The 18,413-nt window shown below is 41.0% G+C and overlaps 1 protein-coding gene across 4 annotated transcripts in view; it reads left to right on the top strand.

Annotated features, from left to right (window-relative positions):
• The window catches only part of GLIS1 (GLIS family zinc finger 1), a 189,359-nt gene that overhangs the window by 156,847 nt on the left and 14,099 nt on the right, over positions 1-18,413 (top strand). For all 4 annotated transcript variants that reach the window (XM_027462876.3, XM_027462875.3, XM_027462877.3 and 1 more), the window contains 2 exons: positions 786-918; positions 6,676-6,826. In XM_027462876.3, the coding sequence (XP_027318677.3) occupies positions 786-918; positions 6,676-6,826 (284 nt within the window). The remainder of the gene's footprint in view (positions 1-785; positions 919-6,675; positions 6,827-18,413) is intronic.

The raw sequence follows: 18,413 nt of genomic DNA, 5'->3' as shown, positions 1-18,413 counted from the left end.
TATAGCAGAATTCTGAATAGGTTTGCCTGGATCTTTTATTTAGAATAACCAAACCCAGGGGAGATTGGTATGCAAAACTGTAAACAGAGAGACAATAACTATTTATTAATGGCTATAGAATATGATGGCTGTGTGTGTAATGTGAGCACTATATTATGACAAAAGCTTGGCAACGTCAGCATGTTTGAAAGAGAATTAGAAATGCTTTTCTTTCTTAATTCTCCTCTCCTGCTGTTTTTAATATGATCGACATTGTGGTTTTCAAGAGTTTGCTTCAGACACTTTTGCCAGAGCTTTAATTTACTTGGAGAACAGCTGACATATTGGTGATACCTCGTACACATTACTGACAGCACATTATTCCACCAGTTCTAATCTGATAAGCACAAACACTTTTCTTTCCCTATCAAATGTCTTTCCAAGTGTCACAGTAACAACGTCATGCAATCCTTTTGCCACAGAACCCAAGAAACTATAGAAAGCCTGAAAATATGCAGTTAAACTACTATGGAAGTTTTGAAGAAACCCAGGGTACATTACTGTCTGGAGCAAACTGCTCTCAATTTAAGATTAACACACTTAACTTGTGTGCTTAAGAAAACCCAAATTATGTCTAATTAGAAATACCAACTAATAGATATATCCTTAATTATACCAAGTTGCTAAGAATGTCATTTTGCTCCTTCCTTCTGTACATAATCTTTAAGCAAAGAGACATATGAATTTAATTAGACGTCATTTGGTTTACTTTGAAACAAAATGTTTGTTTTATTTTCCTCTTGTAGCTAAATTCATGTACTGATATCGAACAGGATGTACTAAGTGAATGCTTAGCTATACAACAGCTCCACACATCTTCACAACACATTTTGGATGGGAAATGTGGTCGATCTGTAGGTCATCATGATTTAATTACAGGTAAGAATATTTCTAATAAGTATCATGCTAATGTCAATATAATAACAGAAAAGCTTGTGGGTCTGATTTGCCACAATGCAAGAGGTTAGAAAAAAATACATAATAAAATAAAATGAAATAATTTTGTGAGTTCTTTGCTAAGATCATTCATAAAACATTTTAGCTTCGGGCCAAATGAATCTGTTTTAAATTGATTTAGTAGCTCAGTTCAAGCTTTCCAGATAAATCCTAGCTTTTTCCTGTTGAGACTTAGAGAAAACCAAAGGTAAACTGGGATTAGAAAACAAGAATGCCAGATGCTCATTCACCTGCACCAAGGGATGAGCTGGTGCTCTTTATTACTGTATTTTGCTTTGTAAGAGTACTAAATGACTAGAGTTACTTAGGGAAGAATTTCATCCTTTTTTTCTCACACCAAATGTTAAAAACAGCAGCAACAAAATCATCCTGTTTGACACCTCCTATTCCCCTTTCTAGTTTAAGTTGCACTAAAACGTTGGAATGTACCTGGTGAGCAGGATGGAGTAGGAAGGGAAATGACCCATCATTCCAGCAGCACTCCCCTGGGAGTCTGCACTCCCGGTTTATATGTGGCTCCTCAAAAGGTGGCAGGAAGCTGGAGGGACTTGGGGGGATTACTTCAATGCTCTGGCTTTGTCATCTGCACTCCTGAGATGTGTGAGGGCAACACATGGCCTCTGCTCTCCACCCTTGGCAGTCCAGCCTCTCCCTTCCAGGCAGGACAGGAAAGCCCGGTGACATTGCCCTCAGGATGGGGTGTGGTTAATAACCTCAGGAATAGCCTCAGATTTCAAGTGGCCACAATAAAACAAGAAAAAAGTTACTGCTTACAGATAAATGGACCAGCCCTGACCTCACAGTGTCAGTTCTGAGAACCTCTTCTGAAATTAAAGGTTTAGTTTGTCAATAATACTGGCTTTTTCCAATAATTTCTTTGCAGATTGTATCAGTCTGTTACAGGGTTGTTGTAAAAAACTTAGTAAATCTTTTGTGATACTTCCATCAGGTCACCCTATAAGAGACCCCATCACATGCACAGTATGAAAAAGTGCTAGGGAAAATAAATCACTATTTTACAGTGAAACAGAGATTACTGCATATTATGTGTGGTGTAATTCCATAGGCAAAACTGTTCCTCTATCATTATTTAGGGCAAATAAGCTAAAGTGCTGATCCTTACAGATTTAAAGCATAAGGACATTCCTGCTGCCACCTATAGTTTGCATGTTTGCTCTTTCACATAAGCAGAGATAATATTTCTGGACAAAGCAGTTGTAATACTGTATATAGGATATGTATGGATGAATACAGTATATGATGGTCTCTTAATGCCACTTGAAAATATGAAAGTGTTCATGGTTTGAGCTTTTTTTTTTTTTTTTTTTTTCCAAAGAAACCACATTATTAATGTGCAGAGCTCTGGGCTTTAGGGATCACTTGGATTCCTGGAGAGTTTCAGTTTTGTCTTTCTCCAAGTTAAAGCACATTTTAAATATGTCAGGGATGAAAGCCAATCATAGAAAAATGAAATATGTAAAAAACTCCCGTCCCTTGTGTCAAACTTCAAAGCAGGTTTGTGCTTAGGACTGAGTAAGACAGTGAGCAAAAGAATATTTTGCAGTCAGAGGAACCCATTGTTTGCTTAGATCTTCTTTTACCTTCCTTGTAAATTGCTTCATGGCTGCTTACATTCAAGTCCAGCTGTGCCCAAGGGCTTCTCTCGCCCTCCCTGCAAAGGAAGTTATCTCCATTCAGGTAACCCCATGCAGACATCTTTTCTGGGCCTGCCCGTTTTGTTATTGTTTTTTTTTTTTTTTCTGGTCTCTCCTGGCATAAAGCTGAAAAAAAAAATGCTGCTAGTCACAGATGCTCAAAGTACCATTTTGGCAACAGATGTTAAGGTTAAAGGCCAAGCCATTTAAATTATTGATTGATGACACATATTTACAAGCTGAGGTGGTCAATGCGTGAAGAGGCCCAAGATGCACAGCCCTGAACTGGGTTGGGCTTGCAGGAGCAGTCATTTATAAAAGCTCCAAAGGCTTCTGTGCGACTTCAGGTACTAAGAATATCATAGCTCCCTGCTGTAAAAAAGGGAAAAGAAGCTGGAAGAGAAGATGAATTTTTGGAACTATTGAAAATGATACTGAGTGAGGCTGGAATAGCAACTGCTCTTCCTCCTTGACTTCTTCCATTGTAGAGGCACCTGGTTTCTCAGGCAAAGGTTGTCCCTGGAGCAAAGGAAATGCAGCATTTCTCTGCTGTCATATGACTCTTCCTTACTGTTAGGGATCGGCAGTGGGAAGGACTTGTCCACCCTCGTGTCAGCAGATACCTCTTTCTTTCCTGAACAAGGCAGTTCACTCTCATTCTTTCCTGATACATGTAAACTGCCACTGCCATTATTTCCTTCTAAAAGCACTGTTGTTGCTGGGTTTCACACCCAGTCATGGGATCCGAGTGACAGCAGCAACTCCAATTTTTGAGTGTTTTAATTCTGTAAATACACACATTGAAATTTTGACAGCCAAAATAAGTTCCAGTAGCAGACTAAATGGCTCATGGCCTGCGTAGAGCCTAGCGCGGTACGCCCAGCACAGTGCCCACGAGCAGTGAAAGGTCTGTCCCTCTGAAGGAAGTGAAGTTAATATTCTGTTGGAGTGCCCTTGTTTTGAACTTAATAAATAAGTTCAATTTGGCCCCTAGTGACTCAAGAGAAATGAATGATGTCTGACTGCAGACTCGCATGGAATCCCATAGTAAACCCTGTCTTCCATTGCTTGTGCCACATGGCCTTGGAAATACTCCTAATTACAGGCAGACACCCCCTGCAAGCAAAGTGAGCAAACAATAGGGGCAATGCTTGGCCTACGTTGGCTCGTCTTTCGGCTTTCTCGCTATCCAGAAGCTTCAGGGGCGGACGCGGCCCGCTCCAAGCGGAAGGCTGTGCAGTCTCAGAGCTTCATCGCCAGGCCCAGGAGCACACGGCCCCGTGCCTGGTGCCAGAGCAGCCTCGCAGCTCCCTTTTTGCTCTCCCTGGCCCAGCGTTGTGCAGATCGGGGCTCTGGGCCTAGTCTCATTTCCTTAGGAAGCGAGACTTACGTAATCGTTGTGCTCGCCGCTGTCCACATGTGTCAGTCCCCTTCCCCACAGTATTATTTTTTTAATCCGTTAGCCAAGCTCAACCACATTTGACAAACGCCCCAGAGATAATTGCGTTCTGATGAGTCTCATGAATCCTGGCAGCTGGATACCAGAGAGTGGCACCCAAAACGAGCGTTCCCCCCCGCGGGAGCAGCAGGCAGGGCTCAGCTGGGCCACATGCTGCTTGGCAGCCGCCAGCGCACGTGCGGCGCCACATTTGTCAAAGCGTCACAGAGGAGATGGGGACAGCTGGCTTCATCCCGACGTGCTTCGGCTGAGGTTGCGGTGGGCTGCCGAGTGAGCGGTGCTGCGGGGCCGGGCTGTCAGTGCGAGGGCAGCCAGCGGCCTCTGAGGCAGCACACACTGCGGTGTGGCAGGAGGGCCGGGGGGACCCGAGGACAAGAGATGCCACGTGTCCAACCCAGCAGGAGCGAAGGCGTTGTGGTGAATAAAGATGCAGGAAAAGGAAAGCTCACTGGTGAACTAACCCCACAAACCTCAGCACACATGCTCCAAGCGGGGTGCTTTTCCAGAGGAGGTGTAATCAGTAAGTGAAAACACGGATTAATTCAGGGTAGATGGAAGGAGCCCTGCTTCAATGGGAGAGGAGCTCCAAGCCCAGCGTGGGCAGTGGGTGTCTGCCCAAGTTGTTCCACAGCTGGGTAAATTCCTCTGTGTACTGGTCCTGGCAAAGTGTGGCAGAAAGGGAGAGCAGCAGCAATTGTGGTTTCATGTTCTTTTCTGATGGGGTGGGTTTGAGTGCATGGGATTGTGCAGGACACAGCTCTCAGACATAAGGATGTGTGGGGTGTTCTTATTAACTTTTTTTTGCCTCTCTAGAGGGGTGTGCTAGCTGTGATTTTCTTGTTGTAAAGGTAATACCTGAGCAGTAGCTGAGAATCAGGTACTGTGGCACTCTGTCTTCATCCACCCCAAGCAAAGAACTGAAACCATCCCTGGTAGCTGGGGCAGTAAGGAAGAGCCCAGGGGAGACCTCTGAAACATTCATGAACTGTTCAGGGGTGGGACTGTAAGACAAAAAAAAAGTATGTGTTTACTAGCTGCTACACTATTAGAACTCTCTTCTGTGAGTTTTTCAACTTTTTTTGGGTGAGCTATCACCAAGGGGCCGTTAAGGCTATCTCAGTCAGATAGAGAGCACAAACCTCCCTTCCTAGATTCAGCAGTTTCCTCCAGGCTGTGCTATACCTGAACTGCGTGTGGAAATACAGCTCAAGTGTGAAATGACACAGCACAAAGTTGAATGGGTGTTTGGCTCATCTGCCAAGCCTGAGAACAAATGTGTGAACAAGAAGGATCTGTGGGAAGTGGAATCGATTATATCGTAAAATGGGCTGAAGTAACAGCATTCTCACAGTGTAGCATCCTAGCTACTGGCTTACTGTTATCAGAAGAGGCTTTGACAAATAAATCCTCGCATCACCTGGGAACATCTGACTTCTTAAAACCCCTTCTGTCTGGCTTTTGGTGCAGAAAGCAAGTTGTTTTCACTGGCTGGTTGACAAATGTTCTGTCTAGCGGGAGACAGAGATGATGTGGTTCATTTTCGTTCTTTTAGATCTGTCAACAGCCGAGGACTCATTGTTCATGAGAGGTTTTTGACTCATCTGAAGTCCCTGACAAAGGTGGCTGGAATCTTGCCCTAGTGGTTCTAACTCTTCAGTCACAAAGAAACAGATGCTGACGTTCAGCCGCTGTTTACCCACCCGGAGGGCTGTCACACATTCCGCCTGGCCTCAGCTTTTCCTGTTGCTTTCAGCCCGTTACATGTCCCTCAGAGGGTTTGGGACAAGAGCCATCCCAAACCCTGCCAGTGGTGTGGGACACGGCAAAGCACGGCTGACACACAGCTCCCTTTTCCTCGGCGTGTAACTCACACACTGAGCAGGACGGGAAAGGTGGACACTGCAGAAAGAAAGAAGGCACAGAAACTAGCCCTCAGAGGATGTGTGGGGACTGCTGGGCTGTAGCTGGGCACTGGGAGCTGGCAAACCTCATCTGCCCCCCACAACTTTCACAGTACAATGTCAGTGGCTGCCCTAGTCCTCCTCTGAGTACATGCCTCAGTGGGCCAAAACTCTGGGAGCTGTATTGTAGGTAAACACAGAAGGGAGGAGACAGGCAGAGAAGCAGAGAAAAGAAGACCAGGCTTTGCCAAGAACTGCACTTAGAGGAGCCAGGCCTTTTTCCCCCCTGCTATAGGGTGGCATGAGCAAACAGCATCTAGAACACCGAAGTACAGCGAAGGCAGGGTGAGAGTCCTGCCAGGTCCCACAGGCTGATGAGGGGAGTGCGTCCACATCTCCAGTCACAGAACCATCTGAGAGTGTTGGAGGGGAGACACACACGTGTCAAAATGCCCTGATACAGCTTGAGTGCCATGGCAAACTCAAGTATTCACTACCATGCTGTGTGTCTGGGTAGACGACTGCCCCAACAGAGGTGTGCTGCCCTGTGTGTGTGTGTCGGGGTGGGCTGGGGGACAGGGAAGGAGTTGGAAACTATCATGTCACTTGGCTTCTCCTTTCCTTGCTTATTTTACATTGCAAAATAATGTTTGTTTGTTCACAGGCATGTACAGTGGTTCCAGTGCTAACCATAACGGTCCCTCACCAGGTGTATTGCCACCTCCTCACGACATCCCTTCAAGGCACCATCCTCTTGACTCCACCCTCTCCAGTCCACATCACCACCAGTCACCGTTGGAAAGTGCCAGGGAAGGGTATGTGTGTGAAACAAGCTTGGCCTCTGTCTGGCATGATAGTGAACGATTAATTGTTTATCTTGGTTTGCATGAATGCTGTTTGAATGAAAAACACTGACTCAAACTAAGCAATTCCGTTTGTTTTAGAATTATATAGTAATTTAATTTGGAAGGGACCTCAAAAGTTCACCTCATCCATCCACTGCACAAAGCAGGGCAAACTTTGACATTTCTAAAAATTTGACATTACAGCCGTATCTTTGTCTTCCACGAAATACACTGAGATTTTGTTTTTCTCCACAGAGTGCAATTGTATTTAATTTTTTAAATTCTTCCTCAATGACTTCTTGTAGATTTGGATAAGTGCAGAGAACTTTTCTTAGCTAAGATGAAAAAATTCTCAAAGGGTAAAATCCAAACTATGACTCACTCGGGAATAAGGCAATGTTTGCCTTTGTAAGACTTAGTTTGTGTCAGAATGGCAAGTTTTCTCACTTCCTTGCTCTCTGTTGAGATTTTTGGTAATACATTTTTCAGCTGTAAGCATTAACCAGTAAGATCCTAATCAGGGAAGGGGATATTATCACAATGATTACAGAGATTGCATTGCTACAGTACAGATTGTATTGCATCACTACCTTATGTGATATTCCTATTTTACCATTTCTTCAAGGATCTCAAAGCATCTCAACAGCAAAGAATCTCTGTAAGCCACAAAATTCAACTCATCTTTCTGCTACACTCATGGTGCCTTCACTCATGTAAATCACACATCAAACTTGCATTTTTTTTCTTCCCAGTGCTTTGGACAGGGAGGGTACTCTGATTTTGCTTTACTGATGGGAACTTGAGATACAGAGAGATGAAGACTTTTTGCCTAATAATACGTTGGGGTTCTTCAGCAAGGCCAGCGAGTGAATGTAGATTTTTTTTCTATCTTTGTCAGTGACTGACCCATCCCTTCTTTTATGTGGGGAAAGGAAAGCCCAGGAAGTTTTAATTGTACTCTTTAAGCAACAGATAGAAGGTAGGGTGTATGGAAAGAGGAAATTTACACCTGGAATAGTTGAAGAACTGTCTGACTGAGGAAGTTCAATTAGGAACAAGCTGTTGCCTTTTTTTTTTTTTCTTTTTCTGAATTGGGGAATGAATGCTGTAGCAAGCTTAGCTTCTATACCCTGTTCCTCCCTCAGCCACCTCTTCTGACCCGTGCCAGGAACAAGTGCCTCCCCACCATACAATGCATATCTGCCCATCATAGGAGTAGACTTTGTCCCTAAATTACTGAAAAGCTTACATAAGGTGCCTGTGTCCAAACCCTCTCCCCCCTGCCCTGCCACCCACATTCCTCACCTTTTATTTCCCGTTGACAGACTCATGCCCATGGCAGAGACATGGCCAACAGGAGACACTGGGCAGGAGGATTTAGGTGGAAGTTGCAGCAGGTCAATGTGAAGTTTTCTGTAGCAGAGAAGGCAGTGAGTGCAAACAGGAGGAATGGAGATGAGAGTCAAAAATGAAGGTAATCCTCAAGCTACTCTTTCCCTGCAGCATGGGACTAGTTGAGCCCAGGGGAGCAGGGTGCCTTCCTCCATGCTCCCCAGTGCACTGCCCAGCTGTTTCTTCCTTGAGTTGGTTCTAGGGTAGGCTTCCTAGGGTAGGCAAAAAGTCCAACCGAGAATGAAATGGCCTAAAGGTACACTATAGGAAGAACTTAACAGGTAGTCAGTAAGGTAGATTTGTTTCAAAAGCACTTCACCTCTTGGTACTGTTAATAAAAAAAAACACAAAAGCAAAGATCTGACCAGAATGAGGGCAGCAGTCAACTCGCCAGTTTGAGGGGTTGGAAGGTCCCAGATAAATTCTCCGTCCTGCCCCTTTGTGTCTCCCCACCAGAGTACAGCACTTCTCTTCAGCTCTCACTGTGCTGAGTGAGCTGAGCTCCTCACCAGCTCCTTCTCCAGACGTTTTGATCATTTGCTTAGGCCAAAGCTTACATCAGAATGGTCACTGCTGTTTTCAGTTCTAGCGGAATTAGGATTCTTCCTCAGAGGAGATGACAGTGCTGATGCATTATCTCAGTGCTTACAGACTTAAGCAATGCAAAGTCTTTGTGGAAACACCATAGTTAATATCCTATGACAAAATGTAAGTCTGGGATGATAACGGATTTCTAACCATGAACCAAACATCAGGAAATAGAGAAGGGAATGTATTTTTAATGGTTATTTTAAAACAGGCTATCTAGTTTCATGACATAATGACTTGGAATTTTTCAGGATCTCAAATACCATTTTCTAAACTCAAATAATCCACATTCAGTATTGTCACACCCAACCCCAGATCTTCTTTCTGTATTTTAACTGTTTATACTTACACAATTAAGGACTGCTGAAATAAAGCCCATCCATGGCATTTTAACTGCAAATACAGAAAGCTTAGTGTGAAGTAACAGCCTTTGAATTTCATTTAGCACAGTTTTATGTAAAGCATCCGTTCATTTAACTAGGAAAAATCACTTAATGATCTAATACCTGGAGCCACTGAATTCTAGACCTGTTACCCCTTTACCAGTTTGTAGCAGCATGCCATTAGTCATACAAAATACACGTGGTTTACAATAGGAAAGAAACACCTAACACTACCTTTCTTCATGTGAACTGCTCTAGCTGGCTGGCAAACATACAATGTTTTGCCTCATTTGTCAGCTGTCTCAGCATTCACGTTTAAGTAAATGCAAAGAATTTCTATACTGTGAATCAGTACGATGACAAGACTGGATTGCATAGTTTAAGTCTGTGGAATGAACTAAATGGTTATTATCAAGAAATCTAATTACTGAGTCATCAAATATGCAAGATGCCAAAAACTACATGAGGCAGAGTACAAATAGTCTACTCAAATTCGACAGAAGATTCAGAATTTGATTTAAAGGCTTTTTTTTTTTTTAATAAAAAAAAGCCCTATGCCATACCATCCTTTGCCAAAGTCAATACCAAGTGTAGCAGTCAATTTTCCCAAATGGTTTACTAGGACATTTAAACAGTTTGACAAAATTATCTAATTCACTTGAAAATGTTCTAACAAAATCTGACTTCATTACCAAATGTATTTATACTGGCATTATACAATATGGAGAACATTTTTTTCAAATTCTGGTATGAAATATACTCTAGACCAAATAATTTACTTTAACTTATATTGATATTAATTAAACTAAAACTGTGTGACTGAGAAATAGTTCAGCATCCAGAAAGAGGGCTTGTCATGATTCGAGTTTAAATATATATTTATTTTTTACTTCAGGTAGCAAAATGTTATTTTAGCATTTCTTGTAGCATATGCCATATATAATGTCTAATTTGGTTTCATTTTGTCCATTGCAAAAGTGGTCCATTTTGATTTGTAGCAGTATGAAGATGGAAGCACAGCTTTTAGTATTAAATCTTAGGTGGATGTTGCACTTGGCTTTCTCTCTGCTATTTTTTACGCTGGTATTATCTAAGTCATCTAAAAATGTACTTAGTTGTATTTGTAGACCAGTTCCCTAAGTTCCAGTTTAAAATGTTTAGTGTGATAAATTATTGGTTTAAATGAAACTGATCCGACTAAAGTTAAATGAGTTTAAGTGGTGGCACAAAGTAAGGGATTTGCACCAATTCAGCTTAATGACCGAACAAGGTCACTTTGTAGGATCTGAACACAGTCCCTCTATAAGTGACTGTGAGGCCCTCGCTCACTCGTGCCGCTCATAACAAACAGCACTTATGTTCTCAGAAGAAGCTGGGGAGACTGACAAATAATAACTTCACCAAGAAGGTGATGTGTCTCCAAGGGAAAGGAAAGCAAAACTATTTTTTATATCCTCCTGTGGCAATTTAGTTCATTTCTGCTCTGTAAACACAACAGTCAATGAAGAACTAGTGAGATTAAGACATCTGTGGTGTCCATAGGTGATGATTAATGAGAACTCTGAATCCAGTCTTATAATTATGGTGAGTCTTTAATATTGAGGATTAAGTCATCAGGGTTAGAGGAAAGGGTTTATAGAACTCTCTTTTGCCCAGGCTTCTCACCAGCTAACTGCAACCAGTTCAAACCATGCTTCAGACCTCCCTGAAGAGCCACTTACCCATACAAAATCACAAGAAACTGGACTTAAGAGCAATCAAATGAAAAGAGACATTTTAATCAGGCTGCTTAAACATCAGATTTTTTGTTTGCTTGCTTGTTAGCACCTGTTAATTCAAATACCACAGAAATACTTCGCTGTAAAGAGATCTCTGTTAAAAGTTTAGTCCTTCATTTCTCTCTACTTCAAGTAAAACAAGGTACACAGAGCCTCCCTTTTTGCTCAACAAGGGAACACCAGATTTGAAATTCCTGATATTTTTAAGGTTGAATAAAATGCGCAGGATAAAATCCTGTGTGTTAGTTTTTTGTTTGTATTACTGCCATGTTATACTTAATAAGAAAGGTGTAAGCCAGATCTTGCATTGCTAGAATCTTTGTAGGAAACAAACTTTTACTCTCAAGAAGTACTCTGGAGAACTAAATACCTACACAGTTTTAAAACAGTTCCTAGGACCAAGGAGATGCATCATTCATTCATTGTGAATTCCACTGGAGAATACTCTTCATTTATAATAGAATACACAAGTCAGTGTTTTAGACTTTCTTTCAAAAGCACTAAAACCAATAACAAGAAACAGATATCCCTGACAGCTGAAAACATTTTCAATGGAGGAAGCCAAGAACCCATCATAATTTATCTCAGTGTTATGGACCTGAGCACGCAAAAGGGGCATCAGTACATCTGTACAAAGAAAGAACAATGTACAGGTGCGGAGCTGAGGTTCATGTAACAAAGAAAATCAGTAATTAAAAGCATCTGGTTGCAAATCCCAAGTCATTTATCTCATTGTAGAAAATGTGATCAGAATTCATTTATAATCATGTCCAGATAGGCTTATACAGTTTTTCCCCCCGTAAAGCAAAATTAGCATTAGTTTAGGCTTACTTCAATGATACGCAGTTAAGAATAACTTAGTGTCTGATCATGGAGTAAAATACTGTTTGGCCATCAACAGAAATAGATGGACGTGTATTTCATGTATGTTTCTAATAGAGCTGGAGTGCCACTCATTAGAGAGCCTAAAAAAGGGGAGTGCTATGATCACAGGGTCACAGAGTGGCTGAGGCCAGAAGGGACCTCTGGGTCCTCTGGTCCAACCCCTGCTCAAGCAGGGCCACCCAGAGCAGGGACCCAGGCCCACATCCAGGCAGCTTTCGGAAGATCCCCAAAAAGGAGATCTTCTGGCTCCATCACCCGCACAGCACAGCAGAGCTGCCTGATGGTCAGACAGCACCTCTTGGGTTTCAGTTTGTGCCCATTGCCCTTGTCCTGGCACTGGGCACCACTGAGAAGAGCCCTGTGCCGTCTTGTTGCACCCTCCCTTCAGGCACTCGTAGGCATTGATAAGACCCCCTCTTGGTGACTGCCCAGAAGAGACACTGTAAGCAAAACTAGCTTAAAGTAAAACAGAGACAGGCACAGAAGGAGGGAGTTTAAAAGAGTTGACCAGAGTAAATCAAGAAACATTTAAAATGGATTCAACCACAGCTCTTCTGCATTATGTTAATGATCTAAGCCATTACTGGTTTTATCTGTAGATAAATTAGTTTCTCTTTCATTTTGTTTTGTTTTCTAAACAGAACTTCTGCAGTTAGATGTAAGCTATATACACCAAGCATAATAATTTGTCATGATACAACAACTTGTTACGTTACCTTCACATCTCCCCCTATTTGGTGTAGTGCCTTTTTGGCTATAAACCTGAGGAAAGCAGGTGTCAGCTACCTTTGAAGAATCTACCTACCCCTGGAAGCATCTTGCTGCACACTTGCCAGAGAAAAATGTCCTTAAATGACTAAAATAAAACAGATCAGTCAAGCGTGCAGTACATGTCAGATAACAAAGTGTAGACAATACCTGTGTTTGATTGCATGTCTTTGTAATTGACTTCCTGGCAATCACTTGAACCTAAGGCAGTGCTCTTTATCTAAATCTGTTTTGATATTTCTTTGAGCACATTAAAAATGATTTTTTATTTTTTTATTTTGTTTACTTGGGTAACGTTTTCCTGCTAGATTGTTAGAAAGAATAAGATTTCAAAGTTCAGTTACATATAGTGCCTTCCACTGTAGTGATTCATCAGCTTCTTTTCAATGAAAATTATTGAATGAATCCTTAAAAATAAAAATGTATTTTATTTTGGCATAGTTCCTATCATGATTACCACGATTAAACTGCTCTGCAGATATTGCATATCAAGTAAGAGCAATTGTAGAGATATTAATTTCACATAGAAAAGCCCAGGTTTATGTATGTGAGTCCTTTTGTGTAGGTAGTGAAATGAGTTACAAAATAGTCAGATATGTTTTATGTCCAACTATGAGACTTATGTGTATTTGTTAGAACAGATAGCGAGTGTTTCAGTAACTGTACCTGAAGACAAGGTCTTTGCAGAAAGCTGTTGAGTGTACCAGGAAAGGACTCCTCTGTTCCCTGTGTAATTTTCATCCAGAAGCTGTTTGCGTATCACTGTTGATTGGTAACATTATTCTAAAGCAATTAAATGACCTAAGACTCTCAAGTCCTATTAAAAGCTTCTTTGGATCATGTTCTCCATGATGCTTGTGAAACCACTCTGTGTGCTCGTGCACTCACTTGTTGACACTGCTCAGTGAAGATGCAGCACTGGATTAAAGCAATCCAATGCAGTATTCTGAATTAAGAGTAGTTTGTACTTACCTAGAAGCTAGGAAAAGGCTGACTTTTCCTTAGTCCTGCTTTAAAGGTGCTACACATGGGGGTATGTCACACGCTGCACTAGTAGCAGAGGCAGGAATAGAGTCCAAAGCTCTGACCAGTAGGCACCTCCTCAAGCCAGTCACAACCAGAGCAAGCAAACAGAAAATAAATAAATAAATAAAAAATACAGTGTCATATCTTGCAGTCACAGAGCAGAGACTGAGTATCAGACAGCCCAATTACTTGTTTGCTTGCTGTTTATAGAAAAGGATAATAAAATGCAATGATGCCCAGCAAGGTGCTCTTCAGTAAAGGATTTATAAGATATCAGGGAGAGGGGGGAAGAGAAGAAAAGAAGAAAGAAAGAGAGAAAGAAAAGATTCCTTGCATTCCAGAAACCTAGCCAGAGGCACCTGGCAGTGATTAGTGCAAAGGTTCACCAAACTTCAGATAGAGTCTGTCTTTAAAAAAAAATAGAGGAAAAAAAAAAAAGGGAATGGTATAACTGTTTCCTGAGCATGTGCTGACAGAAATTCCCGTAGGGCAAGACCCAGAACAGAAACACGTGGCAAGAGATTGGGCGCTATCCAGAGACCAGATTAGCAGAGCTTTACACATCATTTTTAATATTATGGGAAGAGATGAAAATCAGTGTTAACTTTTTTTTCTTTTTTTATTAAAAAAAATAATCCCCTGGTCCTGGAGCTCAATTGGACTTTCTCACAATATAATAAACTGTAAGGCTAGGGGGAGTGAATTTATGAATGAAAGGGATGAAAGGGTTGGCGTGCTGGATTTTATGGTAGAACCTGGTTTCATGGAAACACCTCAAGCTTTGCAACTAACTGCAATGCTTTGCAAGTCACTTACGCTAAATCATGGAACTTCTTCGCTTTGTGCTTCTCACATTGGTGCTTATTATATACTTTTCTTCATCATAACATGAGTTAAAAATAATTCTTAAAGTCTAGATTGTGTTATGTGTCAATATGGTATACATGAGAACTTTATTACGTTATGGCCCCAAATCTATAAAAACTTTCTTGAGATAAAGGACAGATGTTTTTCTGTCCTTTTCAGTCTGGATTTGGTCCTGTTTCCACTGAACTCATTGGGACATGGGTTGAGGTTCTTCATCTAGCTTAGGAATCTGCCAATCAAACCATCACATCATAAAAAGGAAAAAAGAAAAAAAAAAAAGAAACGACAGTTTTCATATTGGAAACATCCCTATCTCAGATATTTCTCTTTTGTGGTTACATTTCATTCTCAATTATTACTGGAGAATCTTAGTTTGAATTTATTTTCATTATTTTTCAATTTTCAATTTAAGTATTTGCCATATAAGTGTACTGTGTGTGGCTTTCGGCAGTCAAGGCATGATGAACTAGATGATGAAAAAACTTCTCTTAAAACTGCTCTAAATCTGGCTTTACAATTTGCTACTCTGTTAATTTGTCCAGGAACAGCTATTGAACAGAGTGGCTAAAGCAAAGTATAAAACTATTTCTAACTCCAACTAAGTACTATGGATGGATACACAAACCGTACATTACCATCTTGACAGAAAAATCAGTGTCAATATGTATTTGTTTTTGGTTCTGTATTTTACAAGAATATTGAAACAAAACATTTGGTGTGAATTGTGAAAATGCACAAATTCTTACGCACCGCCACCTACTTGGGGAAACCAACCCAGGAAGCAGGATAAGTGATTCTGAAGTGAGATAATGGCACTTTTAGCCTCTTAGGCGAGATTGAGGTCTTGTGGAAATCATTGCTAACTCATAGTTTCTTCACACGTCTGTCTTACAATTTAATCTTAATTTTCACAATCAAAAATATGTATGTAACATGAAAATACAAATACAAGAAAAATTACAGAAAAGTCTTATTGGGATTTCTGTTTGAGATTCTTGAAATTCTCACTTTATAAAATGAGAGAAAACAGAGAAGTATCTTCTGTGGTTTGACATTTAATTAAAAAAAAATCTTCTGTGAAGATCCAGATTTCTGTGAGTTTCTACTAGTATGAGTGGTTTTGCAGTACCTGGCTCTTTATCTGAGACTAACAGGTGCTGTAACGGCTCTTCATGGGTAGTATCCTATCTGTCTCCAAGAGCTTACCTTAGGAGGGGCCATGAACCAGGTATTTTACAACTGTGTTTAGGTTAGCATGGTGCATTAATGTGTGCAGTATCACAGACAAAGTATATCATCAACTTAGGATCAGTTCTTCCAGTAGTGTTCTGTCAGTTGCATGGATGATGGAATTACAAAAACATGATTTTTCTGATTAGTCCTTTTACTAAATTGTTTAGTGATGCATCCTCAGAAGAAGAGTGCATTAGCTTTGCAATTCCACCTGAAATCAGAAGTCCCTCAAGACTAGTATTATGTCTTCAGCGCCATCCTACACATGGTGCTTCAAAGGGAATTTGAAAAAACCCACAATACCTGGTCAATCATATGAAGTTGTGTGATGAGTGAAGAGTGAGAATTCCTCTCTGACTTCTTGGGTGATCGGTTTACATCCTGAAGCACAAGATTTGATTACCCCTTGCCTAGCATGGAAATGTTGGTTTTGGCCATTAAATTATTCAATCCCTTTAAAAAAAAAAACAGCTAGCTAGACTGTTTGAGTCTGTGACTTCCTGTGGCTATGAGTGCCACAGGCCACGGCATGCTGTGTGAGCAAAATGTTCCTTTTGTTTTAAACTGACCTGCCTCTCCCTGTGGTGAATGCCGTGTTGCTCCTTTATCTTGGGCAGGGTGGAGAGGAGGCTGGCTCCTCCACTGCACCACGGTAACCTGAAAACTACCTTTAAAGTTCTCTTCTTTTGCTGCCACTCTTCTAGTTTTGGCAGTTTTCCTTTGTGAGAAATCTGTGCCTTACTATTCTAGTGCATCTTTGGCTGTTTTTATCTCTCACAATGATGTAATATATCAAAACTGAATACAGCTCTTCTGGTTTTATTATTATGTAATATATGGTCATTAATAAGTTGATTATTCCTGCATCCAACTGCGTGGTTCCCTTTCTGTTATTATCACTGCTCAACAAAGTTGCATGTTACTCCTACAAAAAATTATTATTCCCAAAATATAGGTTCAAAACCAGTCAACATATACAAGGAGCATAGACTCTTTTGCCAAATAGTCTAATTTCTCCAAATTTGGTCTCCTCTTGCATCCTGTTTTCCACATTCTCAGTATACTCAGATCTGGTCTGAGCTTCTTGCAAGTGCCGCTCTGGGTAGCTTATCAAGGAAAAGTATTTTCAGTGAATGGTCACCAGTTCTCCCCCGCTGTCTTCAGGTCACCAGTAAGCATTCTCCTTAGCACTTCCCTTCAGACACACCCCAGCAGGATGCCACACGAGCCTCCTGGTCCATGCAGTTACAATTGTTTGTAATTGTTAAGCAGCAACACTTTGGTTTGTGATATATAAAGCACTGCAGGTACAGTTTTGATACCACGGGGACCCAAAAGAATTATGGGAGAACTGGAGGTAACCAAATAAACTGGAGGTTTACCAAATAAAACAAGGCTTGAGTTGTATATTAGGTAAAGATGCTGCTTCCACGTTAGGGGGATTTCTGGGCACAGAGTAGCAGTGGTGGCTGCTGTATAGAAACCTACCCAGACAGCACCAAAAATACAGCAGAGATTTCCAGCCTACAGACTCTTGAGAATCCACAAGCTGTTCCTAAGAGATCCATAAGAGTCTGAGAAGTACCCACTATTATTTGGTGCCAAAGTCACCAAAAGTCTTCAGGTGAAAAAGCTTTCCTACCTGCTCCATGCATTAAATTCAACAGTGTTTTGTTTTGTTTCGTTTTGTTTTTTTCCTTCACATAAGGGACATACGGTTTCTGATAATGAAGTAGTAAAAGCTTTGCAGTTTGTTAATTTGTTATTTGAGATAATGAAAACATCTAATCATCAGGCATCCTTATAAGACAGGGTACACTGTATCAGCAGAGCAAGCAGCCTGTAAGAACTGCTCATCCTTAGCTTTGTCAACATCAGGGAGATAGGAAAAAGATGTATTCTCTTCAAAAGAAAGATTCAGAATAGTCAGGAGCCCTCAAATTTAATGAATTAAAGAAGGATTCTTCTGCATGTATGTGAGAGGTAGGGATATTTATATATATACACAAGTATATATTTATATTTCAGTGCTATATGTAGGCACAGATATATATTAAAAAGACCCAAAAGGACCTGAAAACTTACTGAATTATGCAAGTTACAATTAAAATAAAATATACAGCATATATTTGTTATTAATATCCAAACCAAAGCAAATTGTGGTTGTAGTACAGTATTAACAGGAAATGTACAGGCTATTAGTTATTGAAACATATGCCTGTGCTACTGCCTGGGAATTTTTAATGTATCCAGCTGAGTTTCAGCTTTAAGTAGTTTGCCATTTCTTCTTCCATACAGAAGGCAGCTCCTTATAATGCTGCTAATGCATTATATATTTAATTTGTATCAGGAATGATTCCCCCTATCCTTCAACAGCCTGAGTGTCACAGCAACCTGAGCAGCAGGCAAATATTCAGGACAGAATTAAACACAGGGCGCTGGCAATGGGACAATTATTTGATGAAGAACTCTCCTTGAGAGTGCCAGGGCACTTGTGCATGCACACACACACACGGTCGTATTTTCGGGGCCAGCCTGAGCTGTAGGCATTGTGATGACTATTTTAAGGAGACAATCCCCATGATGGCCACTTGTGCTAATACAGCCTGATTTTTCTGCTGAGCAAAGCTCTTTCCT

The sequence above is a fragment of the Anas platyrhynchos genome, chromosome 8, assembly GCF_047663525.1.
Source record: "Anas platyrhynchos isolate ZD024472 breed Pekin duck chromosome 8, IASCAAS_PekinDuck_T2T, whole genome shotgun sequence".
Classification (NCBI taxonomy): domain Eukaryota; kingdom Metazoa; phylum Chordata; class Aves; order Anseriformes; family Anatidae; genus Anas; species Anas platyrhynchos.
The sequence above is the reverse complement of the archived record's forward strand: the minus strand, read 5'-3'. Positions and strand labels throughout refer to the sequence as shown.